Source organism: Nycticebus coucang, chromosome 18 (genome assembly GCF_027406575.1).
Source record: "Nycticebus coucang isolate mNycCou1 chromosome 18, mNycCou1.pri, whole genome shotgun sequence".
In the NCBI taxonomy this organism is placed as follows: Eukaryota; Metazoa; Chordata; class Mammalia; order Primates; family Lorisidae; genus Nycticebus; species Nycticebus coucang.
In genome coordinates, this window is record NC_069797.1 from 57423645 (window position 1) to 57442233 (window position 18589).

At 48.2% G+C, this 18589-nt stretch overlaps 1 protein-coding gene across 1 annotated transcript; it reads left to right on the forward strand.

The window, feature by feature from the left end:
- The first annotated feature begins 1378 nt into the window (after window positions 1-1378).
- On the forward strand, window positions 1379-4707 carry GAST (gastrin). Its single transcript, XM_053569763.1, has 3 exons — window positions 1379-1418; window positions 4169-4390; window positions 4526-4707. The coding sequence occupies exons 2-3, from the start codon at window positions 4174-4176 to the stop codon at window positions 4627-4629; spliced, it is 321 nt and encodes a 106-aa protein (XP_053425738.1). The 5' UTR covers window positions 1379-1418; window positions 4169-4173; the 3' UTR covers window positions 4630-4707.
- Window positions 4708-18589: the final 13882 nt, after the last annotated feature.

An 18589-nucleotide genomic window follows, 5' to 3' on the forward strand; every position in this document is an offset into this window, starting at 1 on the left:
GGCACAAACCAAATCTGGGGCTCTGGTACAACTGCAGCTCTGCTGAAAGTTTAAAATTTCCTGTTACCACAGCAACCTCCATTCTCCTGGGGTATGAGCAGAGCTGCTCCCATTCCCTCCTTTTCCCCAATCCCCCTCAAGTTCTTCCATCTCTGAGATTCTGTGATTCAATTAATTATTGCGGATGCCTGCACTGTTTTTGTCATTTTCATTTATCCCGTCTGCTGAGTCATGGTGTCCTGTCCTGGATTAGAGTGGTTATTCACCAGAACATTTGGCCACTCGTTACCAGGGACACCGAGCAACCTACATCTTTCATCGCCTGTTAATTCTCAGCAAAGCTGGCTGCCAGTGTGGGTACCACTGCCCTCATCTAAGACCCAAAGGGCATATAAACTCCCCTAGATAAGTTTGAGCCCTACTGACACGTGAACAAGAGCAGAATCTCTAGGCTCAACTGTGGAAAAATCAAAAACAGACTAGAGCTCATTACATCCATTCAAACTTTGTCAAGGCAGCAATTTAAAAAATAAGTCAACAAGTGTACCATTTTGTTTTCTGGTACATCTGTGGCAAATACGCTCATCCACTTGCTAACCATTTTAAGATACATTTTTATGCAGAGAAGTTGTGAATGCTTTATGCCAATTACTACTCCTCTTGAAAGCAAAATGAAGAAGCCTTGAAACGCAGAACCCTGGAGGCACTGGCTCTGGGGAGGGGGTTGCAGGTGGTAGGGAGACGGAGAGGCAGCCACAAGCCAGGCCCAGCCTAGCACAGAGACACCACTGTGGAAGGTTCTCCATGGTAAGAAAAGGGTGAAGGCGTTCAGAGATGACTAGGACATGAGCCACTGGGCAGAGAGAGCAGGGCCATCAGCCCATGGCCCATTGCTCCTGATAACTATGGAACATCATGTTTGCAGAGCCCAGCAGAGGGGACCAGGGATCAATACATCACCACCATACACACACTCCCTGTTCATCAAACATCAGCATATGAGGAAACGCACTTCCTTTGAATCTTAGGTCATTGGGTTCATTCCCCTCCTGCCCCTCCCTCATGGGACATGATTCAAGGGCTGAGCACCAGGCCTCTGAACCCATGGATGAGGGGAGTGCTAGTCCTGACCTGGGGGCTTGTCTCACGCCAAATGAAGGGCTATCCCCACCCCGCTCCTGTGCCCCACCATGGAGGCTAATTCCCTTCCCTTTCTCACCTCCAGGACCATATAGGGTGTGACAGAGGTGATGGGCTTTACCTATGTCCCACCCACTTCCATTCACTGGGAGAACCTGACCTCATAGGGGGTGTTGGGAGGGACTTCGAGAGCTTTATAAGGCAGGACTGGCACACTGAGCAAAGGAGAGACCTGAGAAGCGCCAAGCCACTGCTATCTCTACATCCCAGCTCTGCAGGTGAGAAAACCCAGGAGGGGAGGGTGGACAGACCCTTCCCCCATCAAGGAACCAGGCTACAGGCTGATGCCTTGCTGTCTCCAAGACTGAGCTCCTTCCCTCAGCCCGGGGGGAACCAGGCCTTGGCTCTGGCCATTCCTAGCCCCTCCCTCTCACCTGCCCTTCTTCCTCAGCCAGGACCCTGTGCTGACCCTCTCGCTCTAGGCTCATCTCAGCCCTGGGAGTGAGGAGGATCTCCCGCCTCTCCCAAATGAGAAGACTGAGGCCCAGAGGGGAGATGTGACTTATTCAAAGTCATAAATTATGGGGCAAGGCCAGAACTGGGACCAGCAAGGGACTCCTGGATCCCATCTCAAGCTCTGTCCCAGACCAGAGCTGTCCAAAATAACTTTCCATGATGAAGGAAATGCTCTATATCTGCACTTTCCAATATGGTAGCCACAGGTGCATTTGAAATGTGCTTGAAATTATTATTTTAAATTAACTTAAAGGTGAAGAGCCACCCATGACTGGTGGCTCCTGCAGCGACAACACATGTGGTTAGTGTCAGACAGCATAGCCCTAGGTCATGGATTTTTCTCCTGTTTCTTTAGCAGCAGAATTCTTTTTCTCCCAAAGGAAACCTAAAAGAGAACCTCATTATGCAAAACTGTTAAAAACAGCATCTTGGCTCAGCACCCGTAGCACAGTGATTACAGCGCCAGCCATATACACCAAGGTTGGTGGGTTCAAACCCGGCCTGGGCCAGCAATGACAATGACAACTGCAACAAAAAATAGCCGGGCGTTGTGGCAAGCGCCTGTAGTCCCAGCTACTTGTGAGGCTGAGGCAAGAGAATCGCTCAAGCCCAAGAGTTTGAGGTTTGCTGTGAGCTGTGATGCCACACTCTGTCTCAAAAAAAAATGGTAGCATCTTATTAATATATTCTTACTAGGGACAATTTTTTTATTTCCTTGCTTTGTTTTGTTTTTGTTTTTGATTTTGTTGTTGTTGTTGTTGTTGTTGTGACAGAGTCCCACCCTATGCCCTGAGCAGACTGCAATGGCGTCATAGCTCACTGCAATCTCAGATGGGCTGTGGGCGTCCCGCTGCCTTAGCCTCCGGAAGCCACTGGAATTACTGGCTCTCGCCGCAGCACCCAACTGGGTTAACAATTTTTATCATTTACTTATGATAAAGACACAGAACAATGACTCAGAGAACACAAAAATCGTGAATCCAGAGAACAGACGAGCCTTTGTAGTTTATATTCCTTTGAGCAGCTGGTTCACTTCTGTATTATGGTTTCTCCAGACTTGATTCACCTGATTCATACATAGCGACAAATGGCGGCAGCTTAATTTTTTTCTTAAATGCTTAATTACAATCACCAGGATACTCCTCAGTTAAGGAATAAATGGAAAGAGAACCTTTCAGCTTGGCACCTCTGGCTCAAGCGGCTAAGGCACCAGCCACATACACCTGAGCTGACGAGTTCAAATCCAGCCTGGCCCTACAAAACAACAGTGATGGCTGCAACCAAAAAATAACCGGGTGTTGTGGCGGGCGCCTGTAGTCCCTGCTACTTGCGAAGCAGAAGCAGGAGAATCACTTGAGCCCAGGAGTTGGAGGTTGCTGTGAGCTGTGATACCACAGGGTGACAGCTTGAGGCTGTCTCAAAAAGAAAAAAAAAGAAAGAGAACCTTTCCTCTGAGGGCTGCCCCAAAATGGTGTGAGCTGGCCACACACTGAATGTTCTAGTGGTCTCCAAAATGATAGCATGTGAAAATAGCTGGGTGTTGTGATGCCTATAGTCCCAGCTACTCAGGAGGCTGAGGCAAGAGGATCATTTGAGCCCAAGAGTTTGAGGTTCTGTGAGCTATGATGCCACAGCATTCTACCTAGGGTGACAAAGTTGAGGATCTGTCCCAAAAAGAAAAAAAAGGTACCATGTGATCTGTAAGCGTTTGAGTGCGTATGTTCCTTTGGGATTACTATTTAAAAGTTTGATTGATTGATTGATTGATTTTGAGACAGAATCTCACTCTGTTGCTCCAGGCTACAGTGCTATGGCATCATAGCTCACAACAACCTGAAACTCCTGAGCTCAAGCGATCTTCCTGCCTCAACCTCCTGAGTAGCTGGAACTATAGGCACCTGCCACCATGCATGGTTCATTTTTCTATTTTTACTAGAGACACTGTCTTGCTCTTGCTTGGGCTGGGCTCAAACTCCTTAGCTCAAGCGATCCTCCCACCTTAGCCTCCCAGAGTGCTAGGATTACAGGTGTTAGCCACTGTGCCCAGCCTACAACTTCACTTTAAATTACAAGACTTGTGGGGCATAGTGGCATGTGCCTGTAGTCCTAGTTACTAGTGAGACTGAGGTGGGAGGATCGCTTTGGAGGCCAGGAGTTTGAGACCAGCCTGGGCAACAGAGCAAGACCCTGTCTCAAAAAAAAAAAAAAAATTACACGACATAAACCACTGCAGAGCTGCTGACATGGCCTCAAATTCTGCAGAACAGTTTGGAAATTAAGTTTTTCATTTCTCCAAGAGAACCAGTAGCTGTAATTGGGAAGGTAAAGAGGAAAGAGGCAAAGGTTGGGGAACAGGTTCCCTCCGGCTGGCAGGAACCAGAGACCCATACTAAAGAAATAGTCATAACTCCAAGCAGAATTGCAGATGTGTCAGCAGGTCTGGTCCAGGCCCCCACTTGGGCCCACATGGGGACAGCCTCACCTTTAAGCTGGGCCCCTCTCCCCTTTGCAGACAAGATGCAACGACTGTGTATGTACACACTGGTCTTTGCACTGGCTCTGGCCACCTTCTCTGAAGCTTCTTGGAAGCCCCACTCCCAGTTGCCAGGTGTGCCCTCAGGTCCAGTGGCCAACAGAGACCTGGAGCAACAGCAGCACTGGCTGGACCAGATGAATGCAGCCTCTCACCACCGAAGGCAGCTGGGGCCCCAGGGCCCCCCACACCTTGTGGCAGGTAGGAGCTGCTGACTGCCTTCCCTGCTCCATCAGTCCAGCCAGGTCTGGCTAAAGTCCATCCCAGACTGACGCTAACCTCAGTTCCCAGAAGGTAAATGTCTCTCCCCTGTTCTCACCTTTCTCACCTCCTCAGACCTGTCCAAGAAGCAGGGGCCATGGCTGGAGGAAGAAGAGGAAGCTTATGGATGGATGGACTTCGGCCGCCGCAGTGCCGAGGAAGGGAACCAACATCCCTAAAACCGAACTTCAGAGCCCAGCCACCTCTCACCCACCCCAGCCCTGTCCAGTGAAAATCAAAGAAAAATAAACTAGTTTTAATGGATCAATGGATTGTGTCATATGCCATGGGGCAGGGGAGGGGGACTGGGTTTGAGGTAGGGTTGAGGCAGGGACCATGGCTACCTCTTCTCAGGGTCCCCAGAACACTGCACTGAACAAGCACCCACACACGTGGGTGGAAGAATAGATGTTAAGGTTTGTAGACAGAGAAGGCTTTTTAAAAGATAAATCACAGCAACACACAGTGGCTTCACACCTATAATCCTAACACTCTGGAAGGTAAAGGCAAGAGGATTGCTTGAGCTCAGTAGTTCAAGACCAGTCCCAGCAAGAGCAAGACCGCATCTCTATTAAAAATAGAAAAACTAGCCGGGCGTTGGGGCAGGCACCTACAGTCCCAGCTACTCAGAGGCTGAGGCAGGAGGATTGCTTGAACCCAGGAGTTTGAGATTGCTGTGAGCTAGGCTGACCCCACGGTACTATAGCTTGGGCAACAGAGTGAGTAAGACTCTGTCTCAAAGAAAAAATAAATAAAAAGATAAATCCTGTGACTCTTGGTTTTAACCTTCCCATTCCACTTAGGACACAACTTTGACTTCCTGCTAAAGCTCTGACTGCTGGCTCTGCCATCCTCCCCACACACACAGTGGCAGGTGGCTCTCTCCTCCTCCTCCTTTCCTCTCCCTTATACACACACCATGTTCTTTCCTGCTCAGAAGCTTCATTCTTGCTGTTCTCTGCACCTGGAATGCCCTTCCCCAGGCATGAGCGTAGCAGCTCCCCTTTTCTCCTCAGGGTCTTGGTTGAAATGCCTCTTCCTCAGAGACCTACCCTTCTTAACCTTGAGACCAGCCTGGGCAATAGAGCAAGACCCTGTCTCAAAAAAAAGACATAAACCACTACAGAGCTAACGACATGGCCTCAAATTCTGCAGAACAGTTTGGAAATTAAGTTTTTTATTTCTCCAAGAAAACCAGGAGCTGTAATTGGGAAGGTAAAGAGGAAAGAGGCAAGGTGAGGGGAATAGGGTCAGGCTGGCTAGCATGAGGTTCTGTGAACATTTGAGCACATATATTCCTTTGGGATTACTATTTAAAAGTTCACTTTATGTATTTTTTTTTTTTTTGAGACCGAATCTCACTCTGTTGCTCTGGGCTAGAGTGCTGTAATATCCTAGCTCACAGCAACCTCAAACTCCTGGGCTCAAGTGATCCTCCTGCCTCAGCCTCCTGTGTAGCTGTCTAGTGAAAATCAAATAAAAATAAACTAGTTTTGGCTGGGCGCCTGTGGCTCGAGCAGCTGAGACGCCAGCCACATACACCTGAGCTGGAGGGTTTTCCAGCCCCAGGCCCACCAAACAACAATGACGGCTTCAACCAAAAAAATAGCCAGGCGTTGTGGCGGGCGCCTGTGGTCCCAGCTACTTGGGAGATGGAGGCAGGAGAATCGCTTGAGCCCAGGAGTTGGACATTGCTATCAGCTGTGATGTCACAGCACTCTACCCAGGGCGACAGCTTGAGGCTCTGTCTCAAAAAAATAAATAAATAAATAAATAAATAAATAAAAACAAACTAGTTTTGGGCGGTGCCTATGGCTCAAAGGAGTAGGGCGCCAGCCCCATATCCCCATATGCCAGAGGTGGCATATTCAAACCCAGCCCCAGCCAAAAATTGCAAAAAAAAATAAAAATAAAAAATAAAACTAGTTTGTTTTTTTTTGTAGAGACAGAGTCTCACTGTACCGCCCTCGGGTTGAGTGCCGTGGCCTCACACAGCTCACAGCAACCTCCAGCTCTTGGGCTTAAGCGATTCTCTTGCCTCAGCCTCCCGAGTAGCTGGGACTACAGGCACCCGCCACAACGCCCGGCTATTTTTTGGTTGCAGTTCAGCCGGGGCCGGGTTTGAACCCGCCACCCTCAGTATATGGGGCTGGCGCCTTACCAACTGAGCCACGGGCACCGCCCATAAAACTAGTTTTAATGGATCAATGGATTGTGTCATGTGCCATGGGGCAGGGGAACGGGATTTGGTTAGAGGTAGGGTGAAGCAGGGACCATGGCTAACTCTTCTTGGGATCCCCAGAGCATTGCACTGAACAAGCACCCACATGTGTGGATGGAAAAATAGATGTTAGACAGAGAAGGCTTTTGTTTGTTTATTTGTTTGTTTTGTTTTGTTTTGAGACAGAGCCTCAAGCTGTCATCCTGGGTAGAGTGTTATGATGCCACAGCACTCTCACAGCAACCTCAAACTCTTGGGCTCAAGCGATTCTCCTGCCTCCACCTCCCAAGTAGCTGGAACTACAGGCGCCCACCACAACGCCTGGCTTTTTTTTTTTTTTTTTGGTTGCAGCCGTCATTGTTTGGCAGGCCTGGGCTGGATTCGAACCCCACCAGCTCAGGTGTATGTGGCTGGCACCTTAGCCAATTGAGCCACAGGCTCCAAGCCTGAGAAGGCTTTTTAAAAGATAAAAACACAGACTCTATTATTATGTAATACAGTGTCAACTAAAGAAAAACCAAATTCAAGCTCTTTAAAGAATTAAAGTTACACCATGGCACTCTACCCAGGGTGTCAGAGTGAGACTCTGTCTCAGAGAAGGAAGGAAGAAATAAAGGATGGGAGGGAGGGGGGGAGGAAAGAAGGAAAGGAAGGGCTAGGGGCCGTAGCACAGTGTTTACAGGGTCAGGCACATATACCGAGGCTGGCGGGTTCAAACCTGGCCTGGGCCTGCTAAACAACAATGACAACTGCAACAAAAAAAAAGCTGGGCATTGTGGCGGGCGCCTGTAGTCCCAGCTACTTGGGAGGCTGAGGCAAGAGAATCACTTAAGCCCCAGAGTTTGAGGTTGCTGTGAGCTGTGATGTCGCAGCACTCTACCGAGGGCAACATAGTAAGACTCTGTCTCAAAAAAAAAAAAGAAAGAAAGGAAGAATTAAAGTTGGTTTTGTTCAAAAGTCTTACTGAGGACTGTAACCCAAGACCTACAGGCCGGGGCAGCTCTGTCAGACAGCACAGTATCTCGGCCCACTGCTTTTATAGGGGCAGGAGGGGACTCAGTATGCCAAAATCACAGCCGACTCAGAAGTTACACTGCATCAGAATCACATCACCCTCTAGGTATAAGAACATACCAGGTTATAAATGACAGAGGCATAAGCACTAGCCCTGGCCGAGGTGATCTTATGCGTAGAAAAAGGCAAGGACCGGGCGGCGCCTGTGGCTCAGTCGGTAAGGCGCCGGCCCCATATACCGAGGGTGGCGGGTTCAAACCCAGCCCCGGCCAAACTGCAAAAAACCAAAAAATAGCCGGGCGTTGTGGCGGGCACCTGTAGTCCCAGCTACTCGGGAGGCTGAGGCAAGAGAATCGCTTAAGCCCATGAGTTGGAGGTTGCTGTGAGCTGTGTGAGGCCACGGCACTCTACCGAGGGCAATAAAGTGAGACTCTGTCTCTACAAAAGAAAAAGGCAAGGACTAGCATCATTTATCTTTTAAGAAATACAGTGAGTAGGGCAGCGCATGTGGCTCAAGGAGTAGGGCGCCGGTCCCATATGCCGGAGGTGGCAGGTTCAAGCCTGGCCCCAGCCAGAAACCACAAAAAAAAAAAAAAAGAAAGAAATACAGTGAGTAAGGCAAGAGATGTGGGGGCCACCTGCTCTATGCTGCACATTGTCACGGAGTCAGGGGCTTGTGAAATTGTATTGGCAAGCGGCAAGCAAACAGGGCTTGTTTGTTACTTTGTCTTACAAGAGCATATTTTCTTGAGATCACATTTCACAATCTACAGTTGGGGTTTTTTTCTGTTTATTGTCTGCCGCACCAGCAGAACGGGAAACTGTGAGCGTGGGGACTGCATGTCCCTCTTCCTTGCTCTATCCCACAGTGACAAGGACAGGGGGAACCCAATAAATATTTGCAAATGGACAGGTGAGGGCCTGGCACAGGCACCTGCAGGTGTCCCACCCCTGTTCCCTCATTGTTCTTGTGCCCGTTCACAGCCATGCACATGCAGGAGCAACTCTCCACCTGAGGACTGGAGGAAAGGAAAAATTTTTTCTCTACTCGTCTTGGGTTCATGGTGGGGATCTGTGATAAAAGACAGCTGACAAGAGAAAAGCAAACACGCTTATTCACAAGTTTACCACACTTTTTTTTTTTTTTTTTAATAAATAAAGAGTCTCACTTTATTGCCCTTGGTGGAGTACCATTGCATCACAGCTCACAGCAACCTCCAATTCCTGGGCTTAGGCGATTCTCTTGCCTCAGCCTCCCAAGTAGCTGGGACTACAGGTGCCTGCCACAATGCCCAGCCATTTTTTTGTTGCAGTTATCTATTGTTGTTTAGCTGCCCCAGGCCGGGTTCGAACCTACCACCCTCGGTGTATGTGGCTGGCGCTGTAACCACTGTGCTACGGGCTCCGAGCCAAAGAACAGTAAATTTGTAGAGAAGTGACAGGAGAAAGAAAAGCAGTTTTACGGGCAGCGCCTGTGGCTCAGTGAGTAGGGCGCCGGCCCCATATGCCGAGGGCGGAGGGTTCAAACCCAGCCCCGGCCAAACTGCAACAAAAAAATAGCCGGGCATTGTGGCGGGCGCCTGTAGTCCCAGCTGCTCGGGAGGCTGAGGCAAGAGAATCGCTTAAGCCCTTGAGTTGGAGGTTGCTGTGAGCTGTGTAAGGCCACGGCACTCTACCGAGGGCCATAAAGTGAGACTCTGTCTCTACAAAAAAAAAAAAAAAAGAAAAGCAGTTTTACACTTTCAAGGGTGGCTAATTGTGGGAAAGCAACGTGTATATGGGAAACTAATGGTACATAAAGTTGGTTAGTAAAGTTTGTTCTGTAGATTTCCCTGGTGCCATCTCCAAGCTGATGAGGGTCTAAAGTTGTCTTTCCTGGTAGAGTATGGAGAAGGGGTACTTTTAGGGTGTAAATTTGTACACAGGCTGAAAAAATATTTCTCACATAAGGATTGAAACAGCATGGAGTAAAAAGTTCATTTTACTTTAAAGATTAGAATTGTTGGGGCGGCACCTGTGGCTCAAGGAGTAGAGTGCCAGCCCCATATACCGGAGGTGGTGGGTTCAAACCCAGCCCCAACCAAAACTGGAAAAAAAAAGATTAGAATTGTCTTTTGGGCTTTTGGGGTTTCTCGGGTTTTTGGTTTTTGTTTAGGGTCTTAGTTTGTCACCCTTAGTAGAGTGCTGTGGCATCATAGCTCATAGGAACCTCAAACTCTTGGGCTTAAGAGATCCTCTTGCCTCAGCCTCCCAAGTACCTGGGACTATAGGCACCTGTCACAAAGTCCAGCTATTTTTTGAGATGGGGTCTCACTCTAGTTCAGGCTGGTCTCAAACTCTTGAGCTCAGGCGATCCACCCACCTCAGCCTCCCAGAGTGGTGGGATTACAGGTATGAACCACCAAACCCAACCCTAGAATAGTTTTTTGTTTTGTTTTGGGTTTTTTTTTTTTTTTTTTTTTTTGAGACAGAGCCTCAAGCTGTCGCCCTGGGTAGAGTGCTGTGGCATTACAGCTCACAGCAACCTCCAACTCCTGGGCTTAAGCAATTCTCCTGCCTCCGCCTCCCAAGTAGCTGGGACTACAGGCATCCGTCACAATGCCTGGCTATTATTTTGGTTGCAGCCATCATTGTTGTTTGGCGGGCCCAGGCTGGATTCGAACCCGCCAGCTCAGGTGTATGTGGCTGGCACCTTAGCCGCTTGAGCCACAGGCACCGAGCCAACCTTAGAATAGTTTTAAAGAAAGAAAGTTTATTTTACTTCCCAAAGGAGGGAAGGGCCCGACATAAGAGAAAGAAAGATGTCAGCACAGAAAAGGTAGGGGATTTTAGGGTTTTATTTGGGGGAGAAAGAGAAAGAAAAAAGTGATTGCTGCCTACTGATAGTAAATATAGCCATAAAGTTGCTGCCTCTGCTTTCATTTTTTTCTTCTCTATGAGGCCAGCTGTTCAGAATCCTTGAAATGTGGGCTGGTAGGAATTGCTGCCAAGAGCTTGTACCCCTGCCATCTGCTTAGGACTCTTCAAGACTGTGAAAATGAACTCAGATATAACAAGTTAAGTTTGAAGACAATGAATTGAGTCCAGGTATTTAATCAAACAAAACAAAGGGCATTGTGCTGTGAGTTTTTCTTTAAAGGGGCAATTATGGGTTGTGAATTTATCCCTCTTTCTGTTTGATACCTTGGAAATGTATGTTCTGCTTTTAGACAAATAGGGGAAGGGCAGGGACCTAGTCTTGTATCTGATTCTAATCAGCTGCCTTCAGCTTAAAATAATCCTAATGCCAATAGCCGGCCATTGTGGCAGGCACCTGTCGTCCCAGCTACTTGGGAGACTAAGGCAAGAGAATCACTTAAGCTGAAGAGTTTGAGGTTGCTGTGAGCTGTAACGCCACGGCACTCTACCGAGGGTGACAAAGTGAGACTCTGTCTCAAAATAATAATGATAATAATAATAATAATAATAATAATAACAATGCCGAAGTGGCATTTTTGGAGTGATGAATTCCAGTTTCCTTCAGGGCTTTTTTTAGCCTGAGTGTAAGGCAGGCTGGAAATATGGGGGGGGGGGCATTAAATGCCTCCAGAAGCACATCTCCAACAAGGACAAATGACAGGTAAACACCCCAGCTCCCCAACCCCTTGAGTGGGATAATGCTAAGATACAGTCTGCTGTCTCCCAGAGTTCCAGGGCAATAATCTCCTCAATAACATTCTTTCTTTTCTTTTACAGAGACAAGGTCTTGCTTTGTTGCCCAGGCTGGTCTCAAGCTCCTAGGCTGAAGCCATCCTCCTATCTTAGCCTCCCAAGTAGGTGGGTCTACAAGCATCCACCCCTGTTCCCAGATAATGTTATTCATTTTTAGCTTCTTTTCCTTCCCTGTCTTACATTCTGACTCTCCTACTGGTGTTCCTTGAGATTACCACCCAAATAAACTACCTGCACTCAAAAAATCCTTGTCTTCAAGTCTACCCCTAGGGAAATTCAAAATAGTACCAGAAGGGGTTGTAGAAAGCAGACCCTTGTGATGGGATTCTGGAATTTGATCCTTTGCTTGCCAGACCCCCATTGTGGGTGTTAAGTGAGGTGCTGATAACCCCTGGAGTGCTGTAGGATCACAATTACTAAGACTCTCACCTGTAGTGAATTAGGATGGGAACCAGGTATAAGAGGAGGCACAGGGCGGCGCCTGTGGCTCAGTCGGTAAGGTGCCAGCCCCATATACCGAGGGTGGCGGGTTCAAACCCGGCCCCGGCCAAACTGCAACCAAAAAATAGCCGGGCCTTGTGGCAGGCGCCTGTAGTCCCAGCTACTTAGGAGGCTGAGGCAAGAGAATCGCCTAAGCCCAGGAGTTGGAGGTTGCTGTGAGCTGTGTGAGGCCACGGCACTCTACCAAGGGCCATAAAGTGAGACTCTGTCTCTACAAAAAAAAAAAAAAAAAAAAGAGGAGGCACAGCTTATGCAATTACTTCAGCATTTGAGAGATTAGAGCAATGATAATTATTAATATAAGGCCGCAGAGCTGGTTGGTTATTGTTAATCATCAGAGAATTCCTGAAGGAAAAATGTTATGTTCAGGCCGGCTAACTATCAACTTAAGATATGACATGAAAGTCAAACACTGCCCATTGCAGCAAAGGAAGACTATGCTAAAAATCAAGCCCAAGATCTGACTGTAAAAGTTCAGGGTAACAAAAGAGGCTGAAATCAGAACTGCAGCAAGTCTCCTCTGCTAAAGTCCTAGAACAAGGGTGGTGCATGTGGCTCAGTGAGTAGGGCACTGGCCCCATATACTGAGGGTGGCGCGTTCAAGCCCAGCCCCAGCCAAACTGCAACAAAAAAATAGCTGGGTGGGGCGATGCCTGTGGCTCAAAGGAGTAGGGCCCCAGCCCCATATACTGGAGGTGGTGGGTTCAAACCCAACCCCAGCCAAAAATAGCAAAAAATAAAATAAAATAAAATAGCCAGGCATTGTGGTGGGCACCTATTATCCCAGCTACTCAGGAGGCTGAGGCAAGAGAATCGCTTAAGCCCAAGAGTTGGAGGTTGCTGTGAGCTGTGACAGCACAGCACTCTACCAAGGGCAATGGAGTGAGACTCTGTCTCTAAAAAATTAAAAATAAAAAAAATAAAGTCCTAGAACAAAAGGAGGGGACCATGAAACCTTGGGTGGGACATCTGACATTTTGAGGAGATGCCCTTAATAATCTTCTTCTTCTTCTTCTCCTCCTCCTCCTTCTTATTCCTCTCCCTCTCCATCTTCTTCTTTTTTTGAGACAGAATCTCACTCTGTCATTCTGGATAGAGTGTTGTGGAATCACAACTCACAGCAACATCAAACTCTTGGGCTCAAGAGACCCTCTTGCCTCAGCCTCCCAATAGTGGGACATGCTCCCACCACAATGCCGGCTAGTTTTTCTATTTTTAGTAGAGACAGAGTCTTTCTCTTGCTCAGGCTGGTCTCAAACTCCTGAGCTAAAGTGATCTACCCACCTCAGCCTCCCAAAGTGCTAGAGTACAGGTGTAATCCTGTAATCAGCACCTTTGTTTTGTGTTTTGTTTTTTGTTTTTTTGAGACAGTCTCAAGCTGTGGCCCTGGGTAGAGTGCCGTGGCATCACTGTTAGAGAAACCTCCAAGTCGGGCTCAAGTGATCCTCTTGCCTCAGTTTTTCTATTTTTAGTAGAGACAGGGTCTCACTTTTGCTCAGGATGGTCTCAAACTTGTGAGCTCAAGCAATCCACCCGGCTCGGCCTCCAGAGTGCTAGGATTACTGGCATGAGCCATCCCACCCAGACTTTTTTTTTTTTTTCAGACTTTTTTTTTTTTTTAAGACAAGAATCTTACTTTGTCACCCTTGGTGACATGGCCTCTTCCCTCACAGCAACCTCACACTCTTAAGCTCAAGCAATTCTCTTGCGGCAACCTCCCAAGTAGCTGGGACTACAGACCACAATGCCCAGATATTTTTATTTTTATTTATTTATTTTTTTTGAGACAGAGCCTCAAGCTGTCACACTGGGTAGAGTGCTATGGCATCACAGCTCACAGCAACCTCCAGTTCCTGAGCTCAAGCGATTCTCCTGCCTCAGCCTCCCAAGTAGCTGGGACTAGAGGTACCCGCCACAATGCCCGACTATTTTGTGGTTGCAGCCGTCATTGTTGTTTGGCGGGCCCGGGCTGGATTCAAACCCACCAGCTCAGGTGTATGTGGCTGGCACCTTAGCTGCTTAAGCCACAGGCACTGAGCCCACCCAGCTATATTTACAGATGAGGTCTTTCTCTAGCTCAACCTGCTCTGGAACCTGTGAGCTCAGGGCAATCCACCTGGCTCAGCCTCCCAGCGTGCTAAGATTACAGGCATGAGCCACTGTGCCCAGCCCCAGTACCCTTAAGAATCTTCAACTCTGGGGCGGCGCCTGTGGCTCAGTCGGTAAGGCGCCGGCCCCATATACCGAGGGTGGTGGGTTCAAACCCGGCCCCAGCTGAACTGCAACCAAAAAATAGCCGGGCGTTGTGGCGGGCGCCTGTAGTCCCAGCTGCTCAGGAGGCTGAGGCAAGAGAATCGCTTAAGCCCAGGAGCTGGAGGTTGCTGTGAGCTGTGTGAGGCCACGGCACTCTACCGAGGGCCATAAAGTGAGACTCTGTCTCTACAAAAGAAAAAAAAAATCTTCAGCTCTGGTTTGGCACCCAGAGCACATTGGTTATGTTGCCAGCCAGATACACCAAGGCTGGCGGGTTTGAACCCAGCCCAGGCCAACTAAACAATAAACAGCTGCAACAAAAAGTAGCCTGGCATTGTGGCGGGCACCTGCAGTCCAGAGAGGCAAGAGAATCGGTTAAGCCCAAGACTTTGAGGTTGCTGTGATCTGAGACGCCACGGCACTCTACCAAGGGCGACCTACTAAAACTCTGTCTCAAATAAAAAACAAAATCTTCAACTCCCAGGTTTGTCTGAACCCTCTTGGATTGGAACAAGAGTTTCTACCTTGCCACAAGAGAGCAGCTTCCCCATACCTGGGGACTACAAAGACCTCCTGGAGGCAGATGCTGCACAACATGATGCTTCTTCTCAAGATATGACCCTAACTTCCTTCAGGGCTTCTAGGCCAAAACCAAGTATCAACTCTTAGCAGGTGGAGAAGCACCATCTCACATATAGGGAAAAAAAGGATTTTCACCTCAAAATACTGCAGGATCTCAATGATCAGCTGAGAGAGAATATTCATGGGAATGGATTCTGAGGCTGATAGACCAAAGAGGGTAGACTGGAGAATTGTAGGGAAGAGTTACTGGTCTGGGGAGCATTCCCCCAAAACTTAGGGTTTAATGTCCTGCAGCCAGTCCTATTGTCTTGCTGGGGTGGCTCCTTGAAGTCCGAACAAACAAGGGTCTGCAGCAATTGCACTAAAGATGCCCACATTGCCTCAGCCGAGTACTGAGAAAAGGGTCAAAGGCTGAGAGGTGGGCATGCTAGAACGGAAATATGATGTAAGACAAGAGAACCCACCAGAGGATTATGTTCCAAAAACCACTCCTTTCCCAGAGAGCATAGGACTGTACTAGTGACGAAACACAGAACCTGTTGAGAAACTGTCTTCTGCGTTCATTTGCGAAGGCTGCCTTCACAAAGTACCACAGCTGGGTGGCTTAAAAAACAGAAATTTATTGTCTGCACTCTGCTGAGGCAATGTGGGCATCTTCAGTACGAATGCTGGAGACCTTTGTTTTGTCCAAACTTCAAGGAACCATCCCAGAAAGGACTGGCTCCAGGTCACTAAACCCTAAGTCATGAGAGACTGCTCCCCATCACAGTAAACTCTTCCTATCCAGCCACCCTACGAGTCTCCAGTCCTCCCTCCTTGGTCTATCAGCCTAAGAATCCATTGCCATATTTGCTCTCCCAGCTTCTGCTGGGACATATCACTCAGGTCGTCTGAGATCAAGGTGCCACCTGGTAGGGTTGGTTTCTTCTCAGGGTAGAGAGGGAGAATCTGTTCGTGTCTCTCCTCTGCCTCCTGGTGGTTTGCCGCAATCTTTGGTGTTCTTTGCCTTTTAGATCTCAGCCCTCATGTTCATGTGGCTAGTTCTCCCTGTGTGTCTATATCCAAATTTCTCCTTTTTTTTGTAGAGACAGAGTCTCACTTTATCACCCTCGGTAAAGTGCCATGGCATCACACAGCTCACAGCAACCTCCAACTCCTGGGCTGAAGCGATTCTCTTGCCTCAGCCTCCCGAGTAGCTGGGACTACAGGCGCCCACCACAATGCCCAGCTATTTTTTGGTTTGCAGTTCAGCCAGGGCCGGGTTTGAACCCGCCACCCTCAGTATATGGGGCCGGCGCCCTACCGACTGAGCCACAGGCACCGCCCCAAATTTCTCCTTTTGGTAAAGATACCAGTCACATTGGATTAGGGCCCACCCTAATGACCTCACCTTAACTAATCACATTTAAAATGATCTTTGTCCCAAATAAGGTCTCATTCTGGGGGTTAGAACCTCAAAATATAATAGAGACACACCAAGCACAATTCAACCCCTAACATCCAGACCAGGTTGATGTAGGAGCTGCTACTGTGGCCCTGGGCTACTTAGTGGCAATGGGAAGAAAAAAATGCACAGCAGGGGAAGCCAGGTGGCAGCACCTTAACCACCCGGGGGTAATTAGGCAAGGTGGGCCTAAGTACCATAGTTAGAACAAGATCAAAATGACAATCAGGAGACCTTAAGCCATAGGGGTTTTTCGTTTTTGTTTTTTTGAGACAGAGTCTCACTATGTTGTCCTCAGTAGAGTGCTGCAGTATCACAGCTCACAGCAATCTCAAACTCTTGGGCTTAAGCGATTCTCTTGCCTCAGCCTCCCAAGTAGCTAGGACTACAGGCACCTGCCACAATGCCCAGCTATTTTTTTGTTGTTGTTGCAGTTGTCATTGTTTAGCTGGCCTGGATTGGGTTTGAACCCGCCAGCCTCAGTGTATGTGGCCGGCGCCGTAACCACTGTACTACCAGCACCGAGCACACATGGGGTTCATGGTGACAATTTATACCACCATGTTCTTAGAAGCGAGACATTAGGAAGGCCAGCGAGGGTATTGTTGGACCTCACAACTAAAATAGATCAAGAGCAGATGAGCCAAGGGCCCATGTCAGCTGCCAAAATGGAACATCATGATCCCTTGCCTGGACTCCAAATCTGCGTGGGTTCTGAGACCAGCCACTTATAAGTGTTATTGCACACTGGGGAAAGAACCATACCCAGATATTTCAAAGCTATTGTACACAGGGCCTGAGCTGGCACGCCAGAGAACCCCAAATGCCATCTTTCTTCCACCCATGTCAGGGAAGGAGTGTTCAAATGCCAGGGGACAGGTGGAGTCCCATGTGTGTCTGTCTCACAGTAGGTCCAGCAGGTCCTTGGACATGCCTTGTGATCGTTTCTCTGAGCTGAAAGTGCATAATTTGGTTGGGTATGCTTGACAGCCAGCAGAGCCCTCCTCCCTGCCCCACGGACTAAGAGGCTTCACGGTGGGAAGGGCCAAAAGAAGTTCCTGAAGCTTCCCTCGCACTGGCAATACCACATCCCTGGTGAAGTGGCCAAGACGACTGCCATCCTTAAAGACTCACAGGATGCAGGGGTGATGGGCTCCTTCACATGACCATTTAATTCACAGGCATGACCCCTGAAAAAGCGAGCTGGACCACTACCATCATGGGAACTGCTGCAAACACAGGCAGGTGGGAGCCCTGCTGGCAGCAGCTGTGCCCACGTGGTATCTTTGTTACGAGAGATAAACACAGCCTCTGATACTCGGGATGCTGCGGTGAACCTGATGAACCCTCTATTTTCAATTCCTAGCTGGCCAGAAGAAGGAGCAGAAACAGCTCACATTTAACTGGCACAGGTGGCAGTGTACATTCACTGCCATCTGTGGGTCTACGTTATCCCTCCTGCTCTCTGTCACAATACAGTACAAAGGGACCTTCATCATCTAGTTAATCTGCACCGCGCCAGTTCGTTGGTTGACATAACCATGTTCCTCAGACATAGAAAGCAGAAAGTGGCAAGTACTCTGGCTGCACTGACAAGACACCTATGTACCAAAATGAACATAAATTCTGCAAATATTCAAGAATACTGGTGAAGATTTTAGGGACTCAGTGGTCTAGGGCAAACCTGTAGCTTCTACTACTATGAGGCCCAGGGTCTGGTGAGATTCTTTCAGTTTTGGAATCAACACTACCATACTTGGAAATACTGCCCCGACCCACTTAGCTGAATCAGGAGGCCACCAGCAGTGCCCAGATCAAGAACCCTTTGGCAGGTTCAGGCTGTGGATCAAGCAAGCTATGCTGATTGAACCATACGACCTGGCAGAGCCTGCAATGCTAGAAATACCATCATTGGTAGACGAGGATATTACATGGTCTCTAGCAAATCTGGCAATGCAGACCCCTAGCACTGGCAAACCTTTTCTTAAAGGACCAGATACAAAATATTTTAGGCTTTGCAGGCAAAGAGACAAAATCAGGAATGTTGTGTAGGTACTCATATGCCCATTTTAAAATATAAAAAATTAAAATATATTTTTAAAATATTTTTAAAAATTTAAAATATAAAAAAAAACCCTCAGCAGTTAGGGCGCCAGCCACATGCACAGGGACTGGTAGGTTAGAACCCAGCCTGGGCCTGCTAAACAACAATGACAACTACAACAAAAAATAGCTGGGCATTGTAGTGGGTGCCTGTAGTCCCATCTACTTGGGAGGCTGAGGCAAGAGAATCACTTAAGCCCAAGATCTGAGGTTGCTGTAAGCTGTGATGCCACAGCACTCTACCAAGGGCGACATAACAAGACTCTGTCTCGAAAAAAAAAAAAAAATTCCCCTAAGTCCAAAGTTACAG